At 34.5% G+C, this 20,209-nt stretch overlaps 1 protein-coding gene across 1 annotated transcript in view; it reads left to right on the top strand.

The window, feature by feature from the left end:
• The window catches only part of cno (adherens junction formation factor afadin), a 73,669-nt gene that overhangs the window by 24,088 nt on the left and 29,372 nt on the right, over nt 1-20,209 (top strand). Inside the window, exons 9-11 of the mRNA XM_090106801.1 lie at nt 1,711-1,792; nt 15,994-16,178; nt 19,325-19,492. Of these exons, the coding sequence (XP_089962927.1) occupies nt 1,711-1,792; nt 15,994-16,178; nt 19,325-19,492 (435 nt within the window). The remainder of the gene's footprint in view (nt 1-1,710; nt 1,793-15,993; nt 16,179-19,324; nt 19,493-20,209) is intronic.

The raw sequence follows: 20,209 nt of genomic DNA on the forward strand, positions 1-20,209 counted from the left end.
CACAGTGTTTACCCATCTGCACATTAAGAGTTCAAGTGTTGCACGCCTCATAAGCGAAGCGTTGAGGTGGGTACTACTGTCACTTCGCGCAAAACATCTGATTTTTCAAACTTAAAATGTCTTTATGTATCATATATTGCACTTGTAAGATAATACATACACACACATATTAAGAAAAAACACTATTTTTAACGTTCATGATATTTTTGATGTCATTTTTTTATTTAAACTAGTTAAAAAACAGTTTAAAAAAGTTCTGTCTTGGACGTCCGTGTGTCTGTATGTGCGGATCCTTTTTCTTGTTAACACGATAGCGACCGAAATACTTTACTAATCGAGTCTTTTTTTTTCTCTTACGCTTGAGTATGCTCAGGAATAGAACCCTTTCATTTTTCAGGGTCTGATTCGATGTGGTTTAATTGTTATTAAATAAACAAAAATAATAATTATTAAATATTTATTAAAAAAAAATTATGAGGCGTGCACTTTTGGATTTTCCAAATTATTTTAAGTTTTCCTTTGAGTGAATGAACTGTACCATCATATTTTCATTATATCATTGTTCACCTAGTTTACACGCAATATTATGTAGTCCAAAAATGTGGTAACACTCAAAATTATACAGTCTATGACTGCGTTGGTTTTTAGGATGACTTGCATTATTATTTTCTGGTGCCCGGATATTTCATTTCATTAGCAGTGGTTATATAACCATAAACTCATAAAAATCTATTACTTGCATTGCGAGGCATAAGATAATTTAGCCAAAATATATGAATGTGAAAATGAAAAGTGCACACACATATACTTGCGCTTGAAGCAGTCATACCAACTGCAGCCCATAAAAATACAACATCCCTTTAGGACGGAACATATTTCTTTTCTAAATCAGAGTCGATGTGTTTGGACATTCTTTCCCGAAATATACAAGTGATTTGTTTCATGACCTCAATTATTAACTCCTTAATCTTTTCTTAATAAAGTTCATAATCTGATGAGTAAAGCTTTATACGTGTAAAAATATTATATTTTCTTATTTTTCATTGTCAGTATCTCATCTAAAAACAGCATTAGTTTTTACGTGAAACATACGTTACTTAACATTACAAATGAGTGGGCGCTGACGTTACAATATTCAAATCAAACATCTTTTCTATGAACTTTTTCATCTCGCTCTTTTTTTTTTAATTTTTTTCATTCACGCTGCAATTTACATTAAAATCTTTGGAATAGAACTCAACTCAATACATTATAATTTTTGTCATACAAATCATTATTACTAGTAATGTTTATTTTGTTAAGGTGTACATTCGTAAAAAATAAACAATTTATAATGATAAAACTTTTCACTTCTCGCACCGGCTCCGCGCGAATAGTTTTTTTTTTTACTTTTTCAAATTATGTATATTAACGATTATCATCCCAATCCAAGTGGACAAATACAACAAACCGAAAATCATTAAAGTCCGTCCAGCCGTGCTTGAGTTTAAAGTGGTATAACAACCACGAAAGTCGTCGCCTTATTAATCGACTTCCAAACACAGTAGGCCGGTAGATATCGACACTAAAAAACCCTGAATTCGCAAAGCATGATGTAGTGCTGCATGCATGATACAATCATACAGAGCTTCTATATTCGTTTATATGTATTTTTGTTATTATTTTTATTATACTCATAGATAATAAATTAATTCAAAATGTATTCACAAGGTGGACGCAGCCGACAACTCGGAGTCCATACTGGAGGACGACGAGTGCCCGCTCGCGATCGTCATGACGCACCCGCACCGCAGTGAGTAACGTGTTCATTTATTATTTATGTTTTAAGTTTTACTAGCTTTTCGCTTGGGGTTTCACGCGTGAAGTGAAAAGCAGTCACATGGCAATGGGATTTCACCGCGGTAAAAAACTAAAAAGCCTTTGTAAAACTCTATTGGCGATGCAAAGATTATCCGCACGCCTCTAGTGGCGAAATTTAGAAGCTGTCTAAGAACGACACTTTGACACTTTGTTTGTTTATTTGCATTTATTTTTTGAGGTTATGTTTAGATTATTCAGATGGATCACGATTATATACGGAAACCTGTTGCTAATAAAAGCAGAAATACGAAATATTGTTGCGTTCCTCAATGTAGTACTTAGGGAGATACGGGAATAAATAATAATAATACTCTTTTTTTCCAACCGAAATCACCATTCCACTTCGTAATAATTCTTCACCAGAACGCATTGGTTTTGTGTATCCTGCAGACGCATTAATTACATCGACTATTGACAACATAATTATTGTTTTAAACAACAAAATGCCACATAAATCTTATTTGTATTTAATATTTATGTTTTTCCCTGACGTTAACCGTTACGAAAACTGACAAAGTGTCGTTCTTAGACAGATTCACAATTTTGACACTAGAGGCGCTAGTGAGAATCTTTGCATCGCCAATAGTCTTTTAAATATGTATTATCTTCAGAAAAATCATAATTAATGTGAATAAAATTTGGATTTTGTATTTATTATAAGGAAGAAAGGAAAAGGGTGCCAATACTGTCAAGCTAGATATACAATTAGTGAGAAAAATGTTGACCATACCGGACACCTAGGGTAGTAGTTTTGCTGCTTTGTAAATGCGATTTTAAGCCATATTAATAAGGTTGAATTTGTTTTGATGAATGATGATGGATACACCTTACAGGATTGTGTATCAATTTGTATTTAACAATTGAAAACCATCACATTTATTTGATGGAACCTAATTAATCAATCATTCCAAAACCATTGATAAAATTTGGCAGTATTGTACCTTTTTTATGAGACTAACGTTCAAGTTAAAGAAATACTAGTATTTATCGCAGTATCGTCCGCAGGTGTCGGTACACAGCTATTTTATTACTCAACTGGCAATATATTAGATAAAAAGCAAATTGTCATTATAATTCTAAAACTTAACTGTCCAACTATTACATTGTATGAAACTTACTACTTAACCGAGCTTCTACTTTTTGCGAAGAGAATAATACAGTTGATAAGGGTTGTTTAAGTGAACAATGACTCCTAGTTAGTTGTGACACATAGATCGAATTTGGTCATAGAGACGCGAACGAAACCCTCACAAATGAAATACAAAAATAAAAACATATAAATCCTTATCGTGATTTTTTCTACTTTGATATCGACGTAACAACTAAATAGAATGTACTTACTAAATTACTTGTTTTTGAATCGTGCGCCACATTAAAATAAATTTTTACGTAACGGACCTTAGTTGTCTTTAATGTACTTATAAATTAAATAAAGTGTATTTTGTTTTATTGAAGTGAAACTTCTTTATCGGGGTTGGAAAAATATATAGTGTAACATTTTTTCGTTACGCGTGACATTTTTCCGTTACGCGCCATCTTGTTCTTATCCCTACCACGTGTGATTTGACGTATTTCTGTCAAGTTGCTAATAGTAAATTATTTTTTGAAAAATAAGGTTCTAAATAAGTTTCACTTCTTACGTGTGTACACTAGTACACGCACACATTTTTTTTATTTAAAAATATCCAAGTTATTAAATACATATATTATAAAAGTTATAGAATTTATAAAGCTATGTATAATTTGTATTATGTTTAAAATATTGTATTTATGCTCATTTAATTCCGAGCAAATAATAGTTTATGCTAGAGCGTCAAAGCCCGTTTACAGCTACTTACATATTAATGCCAAAATAAGGGGGGCTTTACCGGGATTATAAGCTTTGCTTCATATTATATAAATGTCAATGTTTCTGTTTTATAAAGCCTAGAGAGTTATGAGTTATTTTCAAAGGTAGTAACAAAATATGATGGGTATTATTCAAAACGTATACTTTTATGACAAAACTAAAATTCTATCATAGAACAGTTTTGATTATTTTGATAAACGGAATGAGTTTTAATTTTATATCACAGTCCTACCAGCCTACTTCAGCGTATTGTAAAGTAAATTTTAATAAAAAAAGAGCGTGTGTGCCGAGCACACGTGTCAGAAGTGAAACTTCTTTGGCTAAATTTAAAGATACTAAAATTGTCGCCTTTCTCTATGACGTGACGGTATTGCCTTGAAGCAAACTTGAAATTTTACCGCCGACGCACCTAAAAAAATTCACTTCAAAAATAAATATATACTTAAACCTTTTGTAGAGCAGTATGTATAAGATGCGATAAATGCTGTACTTAACATTGTTGATGAAGGCAACAGCTAATAAGATTAGTTCAAATAAGTTATCTCAGTGAAGATATGAAACATGAATATAGGATTGGCCTCGAACTCGGCTCTCCTTCGCGTCTTAATGAACATCAATCGCCTCTTCAGTTAATGAGCATACCACGCGAATTTCACAGCGTTTAGTATATTTCGAATATATTTACTTGCTCAAGAACTGTGACCTTATTAATTTTTAATGTAGAGAGGATTTCGCGCGTCATTCATTACGAAAAATTTCAGCAAATCCTTAATTGATTTTCTCATTGAAAATACTTTAAATTGACAAATTCATTTATAGACCAGAATGTCCCTAATGAATATTTATAAATCTAACATTGATAATTATACAAAGTCATAAATATTCTATAGGATACTTTCCTTATTTCAATTTCATAAGTAGTTTGGTCACTGATAAAAGTTGTTATATTTTTAATTTTATATTCTATCGTATGTAGTCAAAGCAGGTATTTTAAAATTCGAAATAATGGAAGAAAACCATTATGGGTTGTATTTCAACCCCGCATTTAGTTTTATTGAAACCTTGGGCCGCCAGTTCAAGCATTTATACTGTACTAGATTTCCGCCCGCGGCTTCGCCCGCGTTTTCAAAGGAAAACCCGCATAGTTCCCGTTCCCGTGGGATTTCCGGGATAAAACCTATCCTATGTGTTAATCCAAGTTACCCTTTATATGTGTGCTAAATTTCATTGTAATCGGTTCAGTAGTTTTTACGTGAAAGAGTAACAAACATCCATACATCCATACATCCATACATCCTTACAAACTTTCGCCTTTATAATATATATTAGATATTAGAATATTAGATATATAGGAGAATGCTATGTAAAATTACCTAAAATACAGGCATTTGCACTGTAAGAAGCAAAGGTATTGCTAATTAAAGTTTGTATACCTACTAAAGTAATAACTACAGTAGATTTTATCGAAACCGAAAGTTATTTTAGTTTGTGTAAATAGAGTAAAAGTATTTTAAATAATATATTATTTGCACTAACAAGCGAAAACTAATCTAACTTTGATCTAATTCAATTGTTAATTGCCAAAGTTAGCGCCCAATCCAAATAACGTCTTCATTAAGTGGCAGAAGTTAATTTGAATTCTAATGTCATTCCGTGAAATAATTTCGTCTTGCTTCGTTGCATATTTTCAAAGTTTTGATTGATTTATTCACTGTGTTTCACTAAGTCACTTTTTTATAAAAATAGAAATTGAATAAGAATGAAGGAAATATTATGGATTAATATTGAAGATTAATAAATGCTGAAAATTAACGAAGCACCGATTATGTTGCCTTTGGCTCTCTTATCATTTTTAGAAACGCATCTCTAGAACATTTTTTGTTTCATGTATTCTGTTCTATAGAATATGGAAAAGGAACTCATGAAAAAGTAACTTGAATACTTGTATATATCTTTTGTGAAAATAACTTAAGAACGAAGAGTAGGGAGCATTGAAAAAGCTCGCGTGTTTATTATACTGCAACTCACTGTTTTCTTGGAGCGGTTTTAACATACTATTGTTACTTAATGTTTTGTATGTATAAAAGAGAAAATGCTCTATAAAGCCTTCTCATGATAGTGGTGAGTGCGGCAGAGTAATCGGTGCCAAGTTCAATAAATATCTGTGTAAAGATTCAAGACAAGAGTATCAGAATGACGAAACATGACTATTTGCATATCTAAGATTTTAAGTATTTAGTAAATTCATTAGTAATAATAAATGGAAATTCGTAGATCACGTTCGCGTTCGTATAAATATTGCTGGACTGGGATTTAAATAATACATAATTAAATCCCAGTCGAGAGAACATCTACATCAAGTCATCAATAGAGAATCAGTCTGATTAACAAAAACTTATTTGCATATGAGTATACTTTAATAGAATTACATATTTAGCAAAGTTAAACAGATCACGTTCATAATTTCCCAAAAGGATACAATGCTCACCGATCATAATGATTTGTACTAAGTATACAAACATGATTTCTTGGCGGTGGCAATGTATCATATCACATACACTAAGATGCGGTTATGTCCGCGAGCTGTGTAGAAACGTCGCCGCGAACAATAGGAATAGTAGAACGGGAGTGTGCGGGCGCCGGGCGCCGGGCGGCAGGACGCCAGTTGACTAGCCGCGGCGCCGCGGGCCGCCCGCTGCGACCGCCGTTCCGACATGGATTGGGGCATTCGTCGTAAGTTCGCTTGCTACTTTCAAAAGTTCGCGACGTGTTGTGTTCGCCCAAAAGCGACTCCAGCCGCCCCCGCCGCCTCGCTGCGAGCCAGCCGATAGTAAACAAACACATGTGACAACAGAGTACAGAGTAGTCTGACCGGTGTGCTCGCAGATGCCGGTTCGTTTGCCGGTGGTGGTATTTTTAACTCGTTTCGCGGTTCGATGCCCGTCGGTTCGCCGAATCGATATGCATAATATCGTCCTTGGAGGTTTTATATCGCGAAAGTTGACAGTGTTCGTAATGTCTTAGGATCGTTTACCGATCCCCCAAACTGAGGAACTCGTAAGTTACAAACTTGTTTGGGACTCATTACGCTTGTCTTCATTCACTTTCCTCGGAACTTTCTAAGCCAGTTTTTAATCGGCAACGAAAGGTCAAATTTTATTCCTTATGTCCAGAGATTAAACTTGTTCTATTTCGCTTCTATAAAGAGCTTTTTATGGTCGCTCCATAAAAGTTGCGCGAGTAAATTGACCTATACCGTTACCGCGAATCTTTTGTTGTAGCTAGTGACACAACACTAAATAAACGAGTGCAAAAACAAGAATACAAGGAATGTCGCCTACTTTACATGTACTAATAGTGGTATTAAAGTCTCTTTGCACCTTATCATACCTGTAAACGAAACTTTTCTAATGCTTAAAATAATCTTGCCTCTTCTATACTATACAGAAGTGAGGCACCTATACTTAGTGTCCTAAATTCGTATTTTCTAAATGTCAAGGAGAACGAGCACTTGGCCCAATAAAAGCTCTTAGGAAGACAAATAGCTGGTAATGTGTCGGGCTCGACAAGCTAAGCTAAATTGTGTTTGGTCCGCGCCCATGCGATGCCATATACTTGAAATAGCGTACACTTTTTACTTACAGTATTTGCTGGTGAATTAACCTTCATACGTTACGCTCATTAGTAAGAGCCTCAGGCGACGGGCTAATATAGTTACAGATTTATCGTGAGGTAAAATCTAAACTTATAGCAAATTCAGCCTTGCGAAAGTAAGAACCAAGTACCAACGACTTCAGTTGGAATCGTTGTAAGATTAAACCTAAATTGTAATGAACTGAAGCAATAAGGAATTCAAGAAACTCTTACAGGCGAAGCATGTTGCGAACGACGTCTTTGAATATACACTTATATTTCCTAACAAGCTTTCCTTACACTCAAGGGCCCAGGAAGGTATATCCTATATGAAATGCTTTCATTGTTCCGCTCTAAATTGAGTTTGAAGTGTGCTTCGTGGATCGCTATCGATAATACGGTCATTAGGGACGTCATTTATGAATGAGCACGTGTTCAATAATATTGGACTAGCTATGGCCATTCAGTTATATGCTTTCATCTGTATTAATAAATTCTTGCTCCAATCTGAGTACAAACCCGTTATGGATCTTCATAGTAAATTATAGTGTGGTATTAGTGGCTCTACAGTCTACATACGAACTTAAAACAGATTAAGTTTTGTACCTATTTCCTTAATACGTTAAGCTGTACTATTTATGCATAAACGATAAAACATACAATGTAACAGTTTCTGAAGCTTTCGAGCTTTACATAAATTAAACACGAGCTGTCGTAACAACAAATTGAAATAAGCATTTCGTTGACAATCCCTATTATCACGCGCGTTGGCGTAACATTAAACCCGACACATCCCCTGGCGAAATGAAATGATCATCCTAAAAAAGCAATAAAGATGAAAACAAAGAATACAGCGGTGGCAACGTCGTTATGTCCGAATAACGTGTTTTATGTAGATCCAAACGGCGGAGAGGTTGTCGGATTGCAGAACGAGCCGTATTCGAGTCGTAGCCGAGAACGTGAGACGAAAGTAAACGCGGCCGTACTAACGTCTCTATCACAATTTCCATTTGACAAGGTTATTAACCCACATGCAACTTTGCTTACCAAATTTGACTTTCGCTTCATAACCGATATGTGATGTATTAGATAACGCTTCTCGCTGGTTCCATGGCAGATGAGTAGCGTATTGCAAATCGGATATTGCTTAAATTGCGTTTATGTATGGTGGAGGGTAGAATAATATTTACATAACTTTAAACTCGATTAGAAAAATCGTACATGTTTCCAATTTCAATTTTAAGTAATTGAATGAATTATAAGTGTTTAGAAATTTTCGAAATTCGTCGATTTAAAAGTGCCATTGAGATTTTCTTCAGAAAACTGTATTGAAAATTCCATATGTGGGAATAGCGAAGCCCTGGTCGCGAATTTTGCATTGAAAGTTTTATGAAGTAAGGGCATGTTTTGTACAGAGACTTATTCTAACGTACACATAAAAACAAAATACTAGGTATTTCTTCTACTTCATCATTTATAACAAAATAAATTTTTATGTGAATATCGGACACCCACAAGCGATGCTGCCGGTTAAGCTTGTGTTAGATAAAGCTGGAAAGTAAATTGCATAGCAATGGCGATTGGGAAATAATGTTTTATTGAAGTAACACTTCGAAAGAAAACATCACAAAGAAGCTCAATCGAATAACCAATAACGTATAAGATATACGATATTTTCACGTTTCCATTCTTCCAGTCGAATCACACCCTTGTAATATATGGGATTGACGAATGGTTCTTTCGATGAAATTTTTTTAGACATAATATTCTTTTACATTTCTTTTTCCAGTTATTTCATCTGAAATGGATAGTAAAAGTAGGTAGACTAGAATATGATCTTATCTGTTAACAGATATCTAACAATTTCGACAGAAATCCTGGTTTAAGATATGCATAAACTTATGTTTTAAATATTAACTACATTATATCGTTTTCATTCATTTCTTAAACAATGAAAAAGGTACAAAGCCAATAAATTCCGAATATAATTACTCTGTTCACCCAAAAATATTTTCTTAGCATATACAATATAAGTCCATATTTAATAGGTCAAACAAACAATCAATGAACAACATAAACTGACACGTATCAAACCTCGATCAAAGCTTATAACATTGATATAGAATTATTATTATAGCTTTAACAAGTTATATCATAACTTTTCATCTGCAGAGCTTAAGCTTAAGAGGATCTGTTGACATTGAATTCAAAATGAACCCTCAAAGCGAATAAACACAAGCGTCCGAATGATAGCATTGTAAAGTGTTTCACAATTCAGTTACAAAGAATTATATAATTTTCCGGTGTTACTTTTTGTTTTGTAAAAGTTTATTTTGGTTGAAATGGAAAATCAACGTTCAAATCACTGAGCGTCAAATCCCACATTCCAACGGGTGGTGAATATTTAATAACAACGTTTAACGTCTGTACGCCACTCGGTCTCCGAGATAAATTATATGTGATGTGTAGGTTAAGCTGACATATCCCTACTAACATAGCATAGTAACATAAAAAAATATTGAAGTTGTTACCAACATGCTAAACTTTTTCATAGTGTAACGTGAATCGTGATAGCGAGTTTCAACGATGTTAGATAAAGTTTTATCCATTAACTATATGGAATGGAAAATGGATATGAATATGAAGCTCGTATTCAATCCATCATCTCACACGCCACATCTAAACAATTAGCTAGGTACTTGACGTTCTTTCCCCTATCCCTTCGCGGCAAGAAGCCGTTGTCCTCTTCTAATAGGAGATGAGATCTTCCTGCCTTTGACTGATGTTATCTTGAATGAGTTTTTGCGTGAACGAGACAAAAATATATACTCACACTTTCACAAGCTTTAATAATATAAATACGTTCAACTGTGATTATGTTGATTGATAATGAAATACTATCATGATAGTTAATCGTTACCTTTGAATAAGTAATAGTTTATAAGTACATACATACTTTTAGATCGAAGGAAATTGAACCTAATTTTAGATTCTATTTGTTTAGGCGTACATGGATCAAATTTTAATATTACGCAGTATTTATGCCTTCCACAAAACTATTTAGATATTAAACTTAAAATGTCTCTAATCCAATTCCAATATTTTTGGTAATCTTAGAAAATCTGCGTCTCTTATGTAGTACAGTCCATTTACAAGTCGGTTAAAAGAGAAAAAAGGATCCTTAACAGCCTTCACGAGCATACGAAACGAATTTTCATCTCGTCCCTATGCTCAGTATGGAACCAGAACACGTTCTACCTTTAGAAAGGTCACGCCCGAATGGCCTTTACTATTGTATGATATCTTTGGAACAAACTTTCGATTTCACTCTTTAGATTTTGACTCGCGACACTTTTATTTGACTCACGATTTATATGAATCAGCAGCATCCGAATTCCGATATTCCACACATATCTGCATCCGATCGTCCACATAATTCTGAGTCAAGTTTGTTGTCAATTAATCGTAAAAAGCGATTTGTTAATATTGAAGTTATATTATATAAAAGATTACTTGTTAGTAAAGATGGCGGAAACAAAACAAATCGTAGAGCCGTACCAACGAGCCGTACACATTGTATTTGTTTGTTCACTATCGATCATTGTCGTGGCTAATCAAACAGAATTTTCGTTTGTTTGTGTTCAGGCAAGAATGACAGAACAGATAATTTACATTTTGCGAGTTTCTCCATCACCGGTCAAAAAGAAAATATATTTAATTGAATCGTAGCAATAAAATAGGCATAAAATTAAATAGCGCCTTTTAAAGTAAAAGGCTAAGCCTTAGCCTTCAAATCAATCGAATTCAATTATTCTAATGACTTAAGTATACGCTATCACGACGTGGAATGTAAACTTGTAGTTGGAAATGATTTCATCTATTTATATTTTAAATCCATAAAAGTTTTCTTGTATTTTATCAAATGAAAATAAGTTATTAAATATCGATCTCCATTGTTTGTTTTATGTATTTTATAGAAGATATACAATAACGATTCTCCCACGCTGATCTGTTAACTTAAAGCCCTTAAAGAAATGCCAAATTTGAAACGCTTGTGAGCTTCCACTTAAATATCGGTGTTAGTTTTCATGTTTCACGAGTTGTCTTATTTAATTCAAGGAATATTTCTTGAGAAATAAATGTAGTGAATTTCTTCAGTCTAGTGGCAGACTAGTGCCCAATTTGATTTCAAAATTAAATTTTTTGGTGAATTGTTAGATCAGAAGAGAGGCTTAAGATAATATCTTATCTTATCGTATTTATAAAAGGGTTGTAAAACAATATTTCACTTCACAATTCGCGCCTGTAATATTGATTTTTTAATGACTGAGGACTACATGGAATAAAATCAATTTTTCTAGAATGTTTCCTCATTGATAATAAAAACAACCTGAACTAGAAATTTATAAAATACGACAAACCCAACGACCTCTATTCAATTCGAATACATTACATAGGTATACCACGTTCGACTTCATAGCCGTGCCCAAGAGAATTATACACATAAGTCTATCAGATACTGTCCTTTATACCTACACACATACAATGATAACTACGCCACTCCCTATCAGTACAGTTATTGTATTGAGTTGTGATATCGAAAAAATAATGGTAAATTTATAAAGGTGAACATCGAGCGAAATGGTTGCATTTTCAATTGTAATGGCCAGTTTTCCCACTTAGTCATTATCAGTGATGGCGTATTTATTACTTTCTTCGTGAATTTAATTGCCATCAGAAAAGCTAAACAGAACATGTCCAGAATATTTATATCTTATATATAAAATTCTCGTGTCACAATGTTAGTCTGCATACTCCTCCGAAACGGGTGGACCGATTCTCTGAGAATCGGCCAACATCTATTTGACTATAAATCTCTTATATTATTATGCTTCTTGTCATAAGTTTGTTCTATGAAATTATTTTATTTATTTATTTAAATTATTGCTGATACGATGGTTATACTATTATATATTATATATTTCGATTATGAATCGTTATTACGGTGTCTAATTTTCTAAAAGATCCTAGCATGCATTTATAGTAGGGGAGCCCAGGATGCTAAATGTGGATTTACTCGAGCGTCACGGGAACCTATTAGAATTGGTAGATTAGACCATAGCGAGAAAAAAAGGTCCTATAATCTTTTTACTTTTAGCGGTGGGGAAGGGTTTTTTGATTTTTTTTAATTTAAAAAAGAAAAAAATTGGCTTGGAAATACTCAAGCGCGTTAGATATTGATATTTTGCATGCTCCAGGACGTCACTGAAAAAAAGTTTACGTTAATCTGACGATTTAAGTGGCGATTTAATCGCTATGAAGAAAGGGTAAAAAATTAAAGTAATATTATTCGAGCGCGTCAGATTAATATATGGGGGGGTTAATTACAATACTTATAAGAAGTCCCCATTTCACTAATCTGACGATTCGAGCTCAACCTTAGGGAATTATGGATTATTCAAATTTTCCAGCGGGGCCCCTGAGCGCACCCACCAACCATAACTGCTCATATTGACTAGAGGTACTAATGAATAGCTAAGGTACCGTCCCTTATAGTAATCTGACGCGCTCGAGTAAATCCCAAAATCCCCCTCTTGGCCTCCCCTACTATCAAGAAAAAATGTATTTATTAATTTCTCTTGACGCTCGAGAAATAATGGAAATAACATTATTCTTACTTCGTAGCGTCTGTTTAACATCACGTTTTTCTATTAACATCTTCTTTATATTTTAACAACGTAATTTTTCAGTTCGTTTCGTTCTGATCAACTTTGTAAGCTCTACACAGAACAGAGATATGACTTGTAGGTAGATAGGCCTTGCTAGCCAGTTCATGGCTTGAAACTTGAAAGTTTCTAGCGGTCTGTGCGTCTGTGTGTCGTATAGTACAATATGTATCAACTCATTAATAAGGTAAGGCAACAGGTTAGACCATTAGAGGAATGTTCGTCACGTCACGCAAGGACAGCGGCACACGCAAAGTGCGCCCGGCCGGGGGATGGCTTGTGATTGACCGATATATTTTAGATCACCTATGTATATGTATGAATTTCTTTTAAATTCCATTGAACCTTTAAGGGCACATAATAAGGGTTTTCTTAACCATAACCGCACATTACTAATATGAAAACTATGCTATCATTCCTCGATTTATGAACTATTATGTCGACGCAGTTATTAATTATTTATTCTGCAGGTAAATTGAACGGGGCTCACCAAAATCGAGCGTTGAACGTTTATTTGTTTTAACCTCTCTCTTTATTCAATGATATTCTGCATATTAATGTGTTTTATTATAAATGTATTCGCACTTCTCGTAAGTATTTATCCGCCTTTGTAGTGCAAAATTGTGTGCTCGCTTTGCGTGTAGTTAATTGTAAATACACATTGCAAATAAAATCTCATAAAATAAATCCAGTGACGTGTGATGTGACATTTTCCTAGAAAATTATTAATTTTGGAATTTTCTTGAATAAAACAATAAATTCAACCTACATAGTTATTACTAGAAACAGTTTGCTTAATGACAAAATTACGTTAAACAACTCAGGTGTTTTTCACGCAGGCTATCGCAGGCTCATACCGTTTTATGAATATTTACGTTATTTCTGTCGATTGAACACAGCAACGTTCGTCGAAGGCAGTTGCAATTAGACCGTCGATTCGAAACCACGAGTGATGGAATCGAAATGCATTTCAATAAATTCTTCACTTCGCGTCTACGAAATTCCGATAAAGAGATATTACTTGGTAATTTACTTATAAATTCCTATATAATATATTATTATGTGGCGTTACTTTTAGCGGTATTTTATTAAGTGTATTAAAATTATTAATTACTTACTTTCATCGTTATAAATTATAATACAGTCGGTAATTACTAGGGTGAAGCCATATAATGCTATGAGCCTAATATTATAAGTGTGTTTTATCCAAATAACTATAGGAACCTGTGTCATAAAAAATATATCTCTTCATCCAATCTTGCTGAGTATGTTTTATTATATTAATGAAAACAAAAAAAAAATATTGCATCTACTACCTAATCCCTAACTTTATATAAATTACATAGATGTAATATAAAATTGAAATTATTGTGTAATAGAAACTTATTCTTTATTTAACAAAGGATAACTAAAGCCACCATCGTGAGTAAATATTGGCCATCGCGGTCGGAATCGAGAAGCTGAAGTACGAAATTTCATGAATTAAACATAGTTTGCTGGAGTTATGTTCATAAACAAACCTCCATTGGGTATTTATGTAGTAATTATGTACTTTGTTAGATCGATTGTGAACTACGTCCACAAATTGGTTATGGCTTATGACGCGTGTCAAAACTAAAATAATTTGAATATTTATTAGTAGTTCTATCGTATACGTTATACGTTTACTATGTATTAATTTGTCACCGCCTCCTTGATAAAATGGTAAAAGCGTGTGCGCAGAACCAAGGCGTCCTGGGTTTGATTCCTGGCGGGAACTATAACATAGAAAGATTCGTTCAGGCAGGAGTCAGGACACAGATGGATGATCACTTACTTGTCCATCAAGAGACTCGATCAGTGAACCAAAAGGCACCCGAATGTCCTTCTTATACATAGATATATCAAACGAAGACTAGAAACTACGTTTTGAAAACTTTCTGTGCTTATGTTATTCCTATATAAAAGCTTTTTGATTGCCGCTGCACTGAACGTTGACTGTCAATTTATGAACGATTTATAAAACGTACCGCGTGACATTTACACACATGTCACGGCGCCTTTGCTTTGGCCCTCTTTGGCCATAGATTGATATAGTAGACGCGGCGGGAAAACTACAGTCGACACTAATGATGTTGACACTAGAGACGCTCACTCGTTGCCGTCGCGGCGTCTGCCGTGTACCAAACGGTGAGGGCGTGGCGCCATACCGCACTCACACCTCCAAGTTCATGAAACACTCCAAAGCTGTTAATAGACCACGATGGGGAATGTTATAAATGCAACGCTTTTAATTGACTATCGGCGAAAGCTCTTTTCCTTTTTGCAGTTACTGAAATGACAATTACTGGTTGAACTGTTTTAAGAGAAAGATGCTGACAATGGCGTATGACGTAAGATGTAAATCGCAGACGGAAATGATAATATATTGAACCACATATTGTATAATTATAGAGTAGACAAGGGAATAATTACTCCAAATTAAAAATAATCTGCTTTAGTCTGCTCCTTGTCAATTAGCCGGTTATGCTGCCAGTCAGCTGGCGCATTAGTCACTGACTCGTTTATCATCTTATACTCATAGACTAAACCTTAGAGACTAAACAGAAGATGTTGAATTTTTATTTATCTCATTAAGCTAAATACTAAAATAAAACATTATAAAAAAACTCTTCCTATCTTTCTTATGATGTGTCATTTGGAAATGTTTTTTTAAATTGCATGTAATTTATACCAGCGGCCTCTTGGGTCGACGTATCAAATATCGTACCCTCTCAGAGAAATTTTGTGGGAATAAGAATATTTTGTTATCACGTTCCATATATTGATAAAGTATTCTGTCCTCGTATATCTTTGAATTCCCGCTATGCTTCGCTTTGGGACCGATTGCTCTTCATCCCAGAACGATATCGTTGATATAGCTAAACTATATTTTATATGGTGCAGGTTCTATAATGTTCCACGTGCGGCGGCGGCCGTCGGACGCCCAGCCGCGGCGCAGGAAGAAGAAAGCCGGCTCGAACGCGAGCTCGAGCGCGCGGCCCGGAAACGAGCCCATGCTTATAGAGGTGACGCCCGACGGCACCGCGCTAGAGAACGGGAGACGGGTCCGCATCACTGATGTTGTGGAGGTTAGTACAAATTTTATTCTAGGGAACTCGAAGATTAGTACCTATGAAATTATTACGTCATTATAATATCTCTGAAGCTCTATCCGCTTGATGATAAAGAACGGAAGACGGGTATGTTGTCATTGAGAATGGGATGGGAAACTGCAGGCTGAAGGGATCCCGTTGTATCACGGATACAAAGAATTTTCATCTGTCAGCAGATATTTCAATTTTGATACCATGGACCAGGATTGTTACTAAAAATTTCGCATCTTTAGATCTGACATGCATTTTTATCAGATAGGAAAATTATGTGCGTATAGTAATACTAAATTACAGTAAAAAGTATTACTATAAATAGGTTACATTCACCTCAATACTTCTCTAATTATTATTTCACATAGCATTGGTCAGGGTAACCAACCCGACCCAACCCTAATGATATTATTTTGAGGGCATTATAATTAAAAACCCTAAATTTATTAAAACATCAAATTACTGTATTTATTCTATTTGAGGTTTATACGTACACGTACGTTATAATTTAAAATAACATTTTTAAACACATTTTGTAGAACCTTAAAATAAGTAATAGTACATATTCTGTTCGATGTAGCAAAATACATCGGATTGCAAAAAACGTCATTCGTCGCAGTTACTACAAAGAATGATCGAATGTTGAACAGGAAATCAATAATATAGAATTGGGTTATAGATAAAGTCTAAACGGTCACTTTCTGCTTGCGTCGTGTTCAACACAAATTTGGATATCTCAAGAAAAGAATGAAACGTAAATACGACAACATGCATTTCTTACTTTTAAGCCAGCGCAAGTTTAAATATGGTCCTTCGAGGTTGATATTACTATATGCTTGGTTCAATATCCAAATACGTTATTAATATGTTTATTGCTTTTAAAATTACTGTTTTTTGTTTTTTAGGCAGTAGCAATAGCAACTAATTAAGAACCTCTTAAGCTTTAGATAATTCATTCACTTATATTTTGCACAATTACTTGAGTGAAAGCTCAAGGACCTTTTCGCTTCCTCTTCTTAATTCATGTTGATTAACGTTTTGTTAAAACAGGGCCATTAATTTGATTAATGCGCTACGAGCTCTGCCGTCTTAGGGTCACCATTATATCCGGCGGCCGGCCGTCTATCGACAGACGACAATAGTGCGGAGCGCAATGCAGTATCTTTTAACCTATTAAGACGTGCACAAAGTCAATTTGATTCTCACAACAAAACGCGATGCTTGAAACAAAAAAGTAAGAGCCAAAGATAAAAGACGTGCATGTATTTATACTGTTCTGTGTGAGTTGTAACTTTTTTGTACTTTGAAACAAAGTGTTCTCTATAACTCACATGTTTTGAAAGGTTACATACACATTTGTGTTAAATTGATTGAAAAATAATGCATGTTAACGTTTTCCCAGTGCAAAAACGTACGAGTTCGTTACAGTCGATGAATAAACAAATTTATTTAAATACACTCCTCAGCTAGGAATTCCTTCCATACTTTGCTGGTTGGCTGTTTAACTGATAGCTATTTATATTGGCCGCTACGGCAAAATGTTTCACGTACTCGTGTACATCATTAACATATTTTAACAATTTTGTTTCCTCTCACGTGGAATATAAATAACATCGCCAACGTACAGCAGACTATACACAGTTCTACACCAACTTAATCTTAATCGAATTTGTCTCGAGCCAATTCATAAGACGGGATCGAGATGGCAGGTGCTTAAAATGTTATATAGGGGTCTCCCTCGGTTTGCTTATTGTAGACGTTTGAGGTATATTTCATTTCAAATGACGGATGAGAGTGAGAGATTAAATTATAGCTATCAAAATTCAGTACAACATGTTCTAAAATGGCATAATGCAAAATAAATTTTAAGAACATAGAGTAATCACAAAAGCAAAAGATTAACAGTGATAAAGCTACCAGCTTAGCTGCTGGCAACTTAATATATAAGCTCAAAAGTAGGTCATTGTGTGCGAAGAATATTTGTGGATGTTTTCAATGGCATTATCATATTTTCTTTGTAAAATATTTTTCGCAACTTTTTCTTTAGTACAGGAATATTAATTTTTTCTAAACGAATATACTTACACTCAGTTTAAAAAAAGTTCGTAACATGACTACACTCTAAATGCAACGATGAAAATGTATTGCAAATTAAAAGTTCAACTTGCATTCGAAAATTCCTTGTATCTCGTATGTGTAAAGTTATATCACCGCGTTACAGTCACAATAGAAAATGTTTTTTGTTCAATTCGATCGTGTGAATTTGTTCTTTTTATACAACATATTGCGACAATATGGAACATCTTACTTTCATACATGTATGTTAGAATAACTACAGTTATTTAAGATGTTCAAGAAGATTATAAAAGTTTATTCTTCGCCGATTTATATCTAGCTGAAAACGTACCGCAATTTGTCATGAAACGCTTTATTTTGTGATATGTTTTAGAATTTAATACTGAAATACGGGGGTCAACGTTGTGGTTTTGTACACATACGAGTAAATAGCTTGAGCTGTTACTGTTTACAATTTACATGATCGTTCATCGGATTTAAAGCTCAAGCAACAAACATTTGTTGTAGAGATACTTTGGCTTATTGTGTATTTTGATGTTGGTTGTACAATTTCTTCTCATGTGAATTTTTATAAGTTTATCGGTATGTAGCTTAGGCTTAGTGTTTATTTAGATATTGTCTTATACTACACAGTTATTCAGTAGTCAAGTGCAACTATATCAGGAAGCCCAATAGCAATAAAAATGACAAGTTTTTTAAACGCTTTCATAGATAGATACAGTAATAAAAGCGGAATGCGGAGCATAAAAGAAAAGTGTAAATGGGCAAAACTATTTATTTTGAGAGCAATGGTTCGGATAATTACTTTATATACCAAGTACCTATACAATAATATTATTTTACACAAGAAAAATTCAACTCATTAACTGCTCGACAAATCGCAAGCTTTTTTTTAAATCAAGGCTACATTTTATCCTGTGACAAAATAGGTGAAACTGGTGCAACCAAGCAATTGTAATTTTTTTCCGTGTCAAGACAAGTTATCAAAATTTGATTATTATTTCGTGCCATACCATGTAAAGCCAGTTCAAACAATTGATTATTTTATTTGATAGGTTGGCTCGGGCAACGGCACAGCACTCCAGCTGTACGGGCCGTCGATCCAGCCGCGGCACTGCGTGGTGGCGGGCGCTGAGGGCGGCGGCTACACGGTGACGCCGCTACATACGGACGCGCACGTTTATGTGAACGGACGCAGGACTATGCACACTGCGAGACTGCAGGTAATGTGGTGTGGTGAGTGGGTGGGTGAGTGAGTGAGTGAGTGAGTGAATGAGTGAGTAGGTGGGGTTGTGAGTGGGTTGTCGATATAGCTGCGGCACTGCATGGTGGCGGGTACAGAGGGCTGCACGGTGACGCCGCAACACACGGACGTGCACGTGTGCGTAAACGAGTGTACTGCGCGGCTAAATGTGATGTGGTATGGTGAATGCACCCACTCACTTACCTTTGAGTTTGGCTGTGAGTGAATGAATGAAAAGTACTTATGTTCAAAAAATTGTATAAACAAAACTAGGTACGCTCTGTTACAGGGTTAACGTGAAAGTTTGGAAACGGTTTATAAATAAATTTTGTGTGTGGGGTCAAGTAATATCTCAAAGTTAGAATTTTAAAACATTTTCTGTTTAATGCATGTATACAGTTTGTATAGAAGTTTGTTCAGAAAGTTAATTGAATTTTTAATAGAGGTTTGAAATAAATCTCTAAAAACTTAGGTTTTCATCATGTTATTCTAATTATTCTGATTTCTAGTATTGTACAATAAAGTGTCATAAAAAGTAATTATGGACAAGTTAAAAAAACATTTAATAGCAAAGATGAAAGATGAATGCAAGGGCAAATGATGAAAAATGCAATCGGTCGTGGTATATTATTCTATTCTTTTGTTTGAGATCACTGTTCCGGCAGCACGTGTTTAATTTAAAAAATCTAAATGAAGC

The sequence above is a fragment of the Colias eurytheme genome, chromosome 11 (genome assembly GCF_061535395.1).
Source record: "Colias eurytheme isolate Ceu_HAF_F1 chromosome 11, ilColEury1 Martin Lab GWU primary, whole genome shotgun sequence".
Taxonomy (NCBI): domain Eukaryota; kingdom Metazoa; phylum Arthropoda; class Insecta; order Lepidoptera; family Pieridae; genus Colias; species Colias eurytheme.